The 7,189-nt window shown below is 31.5% G+C and overlaps 1 protein-coding gene across 3 annotated transcripts in view; it reads right to left on the bottom strand.

The window, feature by feature from the left end:
• Positions 1 to 792: 792 nt before the first annotated feature.
• LOC120597163 (pre-mRNA-processing factor 40 homolog A-like) overlaps positions 793 to 7,189 on the bottom strand; it is a 15,147-nt gene continuing 8,750 nt past the window's right edge. For 2 of the 3 annotated variants that reach the window (XM_039855901.1, XM_039855903.1), the window contains exon 4: positions 923 to 1,049. In XM_039855901.1, the coding sequence (XP_039711835.1) occupies positions 957 to 1,049 (93 nt within the window). In that variant the 3' untranslated portion in view covers positions 923 to 956. Of the gene's footprint in view, positions 1,050 to 7,189 lie in introns of all 3 variants that reach the window. The other variant, XM_039855900.1, reaches the window with a different exon arrangement.

Genomic DNA, 7,189 nt, shown 5'->3' on the forward strand with positions numbered 1-7,189 from the left:
AAAAAAAATCAGTAAAAAGGGGCTATAAGTACTTTAAATTCTTGTATTTATGTGATGATCAATTATATATACATATACACAACCTTTTACCCACAATTCTGAAATTCAAAGAGCTCTGAAAAACAAGTTTTTTCACATTTGGCACCAAAACTCATTATAGTTGCAAAACCTGCCCTGAATGACACAACCTCTTTAGTCTTCATTTATCTCACTTCAGAGGGAATAGCCACAAATTTTGCTATAGAAATACTGGGCTAGAAATTATAAGGCACTGCCTAAGACACCATGGGAAATTTTTACATAATATATATGTAATGTATTACTTTACAATATTAAAAAAGACTTGAAATATATTTGGTCCCAGGGATTCTGGATAAGACACTGCAAACTTACCACCCCAGTGGAGTAAGCCACGTTGTCCATTACACTTGCTAGGCTATAGAGTTGTACAAATTTGAATATCATGATTTATATATTGCTATACTACCCAATAAGGGTGATAAGGTTAATTCAAGGATTTTCTAAGTAACATGCCACAGTTGAAGTCTCAAAAATAATGGATTTCAAATGCAACCTTCTGATTTCTAAATCTAGGATCTTGTATTAAATCACATTATATCAGTTTTTAATTAACATTCATTAAAACAAATGTCTACTCTTTAACATTAGAATGCTAGCAGACTAATAAAATGCTCTGGAAGACAAATTATGCTTTTTAATATTCTAGTCTTGTTTAATGTATAATTATTTTAATAAAGATGTTCACATATTATAAATATAGGAAAAAATTTAAATGCCTATCATTCAAGAAACTAAAAATAAGAGTCCACTGTAGTTCTCATCTTATATTATAGTATTCCAGAGGCACTTAAAAAGATAACATGATTGCCTATAAATGACACATATATTACTTCATATACAAAAGTAATCAAAACATCACAGAAAATAAGCTATTTTCACAAGATTACCGGTAAGGCAGGCTGCATGGAAGCTTGAGACATATGAGACATCATCATTCCAGGCATTACCGAAGACATCATTCCAGGCATCTAGAACAAAAGTAAAAAAAAAAGTTACTATATAAGACCAAAGCACTTAACATGACTCGAAGAATCTGGTTATTAAAGCTAGTATGTACAACTTAAGATTAAAACCCAGTGAGGACTCTACTATATGGATAGTATGCTTAGTAAGTGCTTGTTGAATGAATGAAGTACTTTATCTATAGTCTATTTTAATACTTATGTCAAATTATTTGCTCAGTCAAAATTACTTTAACAATTCAAAAGTTTAGACCATTATATTATTAGTAATCTAAATTTAAGAATATTAATTTCTTTTTAATTTTAGCTAAACCCTCATGTTTTTCTCGCTTTTTTGGAGCAAGAAATTTTCCCTCATTATTTCTCGCCTTTGATTTTAATATCTAAATTAAATAAACTGTATAGCAATCGGGTCCTAAAAATTCTACATCAAAGGTGCTTGAAATTTCAGTGATTTTTAAAAAGTACATAAAAACAAACTTCTCAAACAAAAATCATCTATGCCTTCTCTGGTAAAGAAAAACTTAATAAAGCACATACATGAATATCTTAAGAAAAAAAATATTAGTTTTGAATTTTAGTCTACCAGTGACTGCCATCCAAATCTATGAATTGTCCCTAAGTATGAACAAATTTCATGACGATGAATATAAATTTCTGAAGGATTCTAACCCTATGCTCATCTATACTAGTATAATTTCACAGTATATTTTAATATGAACAAATCTATACACATGGAGGTAAAAATTATATACAATAATTATAGGTACTAAAATAGATGATCACTTATTCAACAGTTTCAAGTTAAATAAATGATCTAATAATTAGGAACTAAAAAAGAAATAAGCATATTGGCCAATAGCAACATATAAAGTTTACTAAAGGTAGAGGAGAATAGACACACTGAATTTTATTACTGAAAGTCATGAAACAAACTAGGCTAAAGTACCATTAAAACCAAATAGCATTAAAGGATTAAAGAAAAAGGATTTTTTCTGTTCCTCAAAACATTCAATAAACTGTTTAAATAACACTAAAAAAGAACTTGACAGAAAACATGTGACTAAAACTTGGAATCCATGGTCAAATAATAGTTAAAAAAACAAAGATACAGAATTTGAAAAACGAAGAACTGAGAAGCCTCCACCACCAGCTAACAGAATTATAGAATTTACACATTAAAGGAAAAAATTAGGGTGGTCAAATGAGAACTTTGCTTGTTCCCTCTCTTCCCCATCCCCAACAGACATACCCTCACAATTAATTTTGCTTTAGGGTAATAGCAAAATAGGTCTGAATTCTTTAAGAACTAAGTAACTGATTATGGGGGAGAAGTATGGTGGACAAGAGAGAAATAGCCTGCTATTTAAAATGGCCTATTTATAAAATCAAAAGCTAGCGACACACCCCAAAACTACAATTCTAAGCTAAATTGAGAAATTGAAGTTTGAAAACTTAAGAGAAAAAACAATCAAAGTATATTCTCATAAGAATTAAAAGTATTAAGTGGGATAAAAATTCTATCATGAAACAGACCATTTCCAAACAGTAGCAGGACAAATGAATGTAATTTCAAAATGAAATACTGATTTCTTAAGATATACAGCGATCAAATTGTTTAAAAAGCAAAGCACAAAAAAGCTTACATATAACAAAAGTTTACGAGACCATGCCAATGACACAGCAGACAATATTTGAAAATCATTAAAGGACAAAGTTTGACAGAATTCTCAATTGTTCTTCCCACACCTCAAATTTTAAAACATCTCAATCTGCCTTTAGACTTGAACTCATGGCACTGGGTTCTCGCTCAGTATCTCTAAATTCTGAGTGGCAACTACTTAAACTTGTTCAACCTGACAAACACTGGCAAGATTCTTAACAACTGAATATTCTAAAATTAATAGGTCATTAATATAATTTAAAAGCAAAACAGTGATGTTATTCAAATGAAACCAAAGAAAAGCATAAATATGCAAGATACTGTTTTTTATGAAAATTTACTTCAAGAATTTGACAAATTAACAGCTCTTCTGAGGCTTGAGCATCATAGAAAAGCTTGTTTCCCAAAGTTTGAAGAATCTACTTTGTGGAAATAATACAATTTCTATTTTTCATTAATTCTACAATAAACATAATATAGAGATGCATGTTTCAACCCGTGTCTGACTGAAACTGATTTCTTTCAGAGGATTTGTGTTGACTTAGTAAGCCAGTCACTTGGCACTACCATCAATCTGAGACCATTAAATTTTTCTACGTTATTATTTTTGTTTTAATATCACACTGATCATGGAAATCCTGGATGCAAGTTTATGAGAAGTGGCTTCTGGTTCAAATCCTCAGAAGTGATTTTTCCTTCCTCTGTTGAATAACCAAAGTTTATAGACATTCAAGCTACTTTGCTATCCTTTTTTGCATGGTAGGTTTATTTCTTGCTTTACATGTACGGAATAAATAGCGCTCTGGTGTATCAGCTCTATTTGTAGAGTATTTCAGACTTCTCATTTTAGCCTTCTTAGGGCACATAATACAATGGAGTATCCCACCACTGATGACACTGTAAGTTCGAAGAAATGAGATACTGTTTCAAAATAGCTAGAGAAAATTTTAACACAGTTGCTACAATAATGCAACAAATTCTATAAGCCAGATCATTCTTGAAATTACAAAGTGGTAGTTCATATAAGCTTAATGTGAAGGACACTATAAAATCACAATCACGTAGTGCTTCATACTTTCCATGTAAGCTACTTTGGCAAATATGTTATGTGCCATAATAAAGAATTTTTAGTTGTTAAGAAATAAATACGAAGGGTAAAAAATGTATATGTGAGACATAAATATTACACCTTTGAATTTTATGGACAATTTGGCATCTTCTAAAAACAAAAAATAATTCTGATGTACTATTTGATATACGTTATCCAAAAGTGGCCAACCATTCCTGTCTGTAGATACACATATACATATGTATACCTATATATTATTTAAACAACTTTTATGTATATTTCTATACTTCCAATAATAAAAGTTAAATTATCAAGATCATCTGAGAAGAATCACCAGTGTGAAGAAAAGTAACCTATAAAAACTAGGGAGCACCGCACAATCATTCTTAGCATCTCAGTTTGGAGTTTCTAATGTTAGATAAAAACAAGCATGCTTCATTTATCACTCTAGGTATTTTTAAAATTAAAAGATACAGTAAGTAATAAAAGCAATCTTATCAATGCTACAGCACATTAGTGGTACAAAATATAAACTAAATTAGCCCGATTTTATTAGGATATGAAAACAAAAGTAAACACCTTCATGTAGATACTTCAAAGCTTCTTTTTTTCCTAAGTGTTTCCTGAAGTTTTCCTGCAGGAAAGAAATCATACAACCTAACTTATCTTTTGTATAAATATTAACTCTTAAAATTGGCTGTTGTGTTAAAAACCATTCTTGCTGCAAACCTGCAGGTGCAAATTAATTATTTAAAATTTGATTCCTCTATTTTTACTTGGTTACTTTTAAATGTGCTAAAGTCAAATCCCACAAGAAAAGTAGCACACTCTACAGAGCTTATTAAGTATAGTGTTTAAAAACTATCTTCTTCACCACTAACTTACCTTATGAATCTATGAATGAATGCAAAAAATTAACTTTTGGCTACTCCCAAATTCAACTACTAATAGCTAATACTAAAATCACAATCACGTAGTGCTTCATACTTTCCATGTAAGCTACTCTGGCAAATATGTTATGTGCCATAATAAAGAATTTTTAGTTGTTAAGAAATAAATACGAAGGGTAAAAAAGCCTTTACCAGAAGCCTTACCGATATCATAAACAGTCTATTAATACATATTTTGTGTGTCATATGTATTTTACACTGTATTCTTACACAATAAAGCTAGAAAAAAAGTTAAAAAAACATAAGGAAAAAACATTTACAGTACTTATTGGAAAAAAAAGACATTGCTAAGTAGACTTATACAGTTCAAACCTGTGTTGCTCAAGGGTCAACTGTATACACTTTCCCTTCAGATTTGAAGATTAGTTTAATGACATAAATCTCATACTGCTATACAGAGAAAGCAGCCTACCACTGCTATAAAGTACACTTTGGAGTCAAGACTGCTCGAATTCCTATCTCAGGTTAGCCACTTACCGGCTATGTGATCTTGGGCTAATTTACTTAAACTATTTGGAACCCAATTTCTGCACCCATAACACAAGAGAAAAATAGTACTCATCTGATAGTATTGCTGTAGGGAACAAATGGGATAATACAGAAAAGCGCAATGCTCAATGAATGATAGCTGTTTTATTACCACTACTCTCCTTCAACTCATATAATGAAATTATCTCTTTTGTTGCCCCTTGTCTCATCTATTCCCTTCAGCTGTATTTAAAGGCGTCTAGTTAGTATTATAAAAAATCATCTTCAGTAGGAATAACACATGTAATAACCCGTAACGAAAAGTCAATCCCAGGTTAAACATCAGCTTAGTGCTGGCTCTGCAATGTCACAATTCATTTAATTCTCTGGGTCTTACTATTTCTATCTGTAAGTTGGACATCCATCTAGCCAACCCACTTTTCAAAGTCAGGAGAATCAAATTCAATAGGATATAAGAATTTCTCAAAGTTATATACAAACACTGAGATAAGAGCCTTTCTAACACAGATTAGGTTATCACAGTCCCATTCCCTGAAACCTTAAAACAAACAAACAAACAAAAAAACCCTAAGTGTTGGCAAGGATGTGGAGAAAAGGGAATCCTCAAACACTGTTGGTGGGATTGCAAATTTGTACGGCCACTATGGAAAACAGTCTGGAGGTTTCTTAAAAAATTAAAAATGGCTATACCTTTTGACCCAGCAATTGAACTTGAGTATTTATTCAAAGAAAATCAAAACAATAATTCGTAAAGATCTATGCACCCCTATGTTCATGGCAAGCACAATTTGCAATAGCCAAGATATGGAAGCAACCTAAATGCCCATCAACAGATGACTGGATAACGAAGTTATGGTTCATATATACAATGAAATATTACTCAGCTGTTAAAAAAAATGAAATCCTACCATTCACAACAATATGCATGGACCTAAAGGTTATCATGCTGAGTGAAATAAGTCAGACAAAGATAAATACCATATGATTTCACTTATATGTGGAATCTAAAAAACAAAAAGAATACACTAATCAAAAACGTACTAAAATATAGAGGACAATCTAGTGACGGCCAGGGGGTAGGGGGTCAAGAGGGCTTGGAGAAAGGGGCAAAGGGTTAAAGTACAAATTAGTAGTTGATAGATGGTCACGGGGATGGAGAGCACAGCATAGGGAATGCAGTTAGTAGTAATGTAATGGCTAGATGTAGAGCCAGAGGCGAGAAAGAGCAATCACGGGAGATCGTTTTATAAACTATATAAATGTTTAACCAATGTACTGTATACTTGAAACTAATAAATTTAAAAAAGAAAAACATGTGAAAAAGACAAGTAAATAATTTAGTGATATTTAGCTCACTGCCTCTTACTTAATCCCAAACTAACTTCTTAAGTGAGAGTACAGGAAATACAGAGAAAACCACTGGGTATGGATATGTGACACAAAAACCTTAGAAACAGAACTGAATAAAAATGAATCGTACCATTTTATTTTTAAGAAGCTCTAAACACACTGAAGATTAATAGTAGTGTCTCAAGTCATATAAAGACTTTAAAAGTAACTCTAAAAAGTCATTAAGGCTTCTTTTGGACACAAGTACAGAGGAATACAAGACTATTACTATCCTTTTCTCCAAGTCTTTTAACCCAGATTCAGTATTATATCCATTACATCTAAATCATTATCTATTTGTCTATATGAAACTCTCATTTTAGTTTCTTCTCAATTGTGGGCATCTTTAGGAAAAAAGAGCATGTCGCATTTATGTATTACTGGTGCAGAGGACAGTTACATAGCCATAGCAGAAACTCAAACACTTGTAGTAGACAACTTTATGACCAATCCTTGTTTCTGTATAAAGAAAAGGGGAGTAATTTTTTATTGTATTCAACAAATATATAATCACAAATACACGATGACCTTGAAGTTAGTGAAGAATCATCATTCAAGGAAGTAGTAACTTTCTTGATACAAAATG

Source organism: Pteropus medius, unplaced genomic scaffold (assembly GCF_902729225.1).
Source record: "Pteropus medius unplaced genomic scaffold, Ma_sr-lr_union100, whole genome shotgun sequence".
In the NCBI taxonomy this organism is placed as follows: Eukaryota; Metazoa; Chordata; class Mammalia; order Chiroptera; family Pteropodidae; genus Pteropus; species Pteropus medius.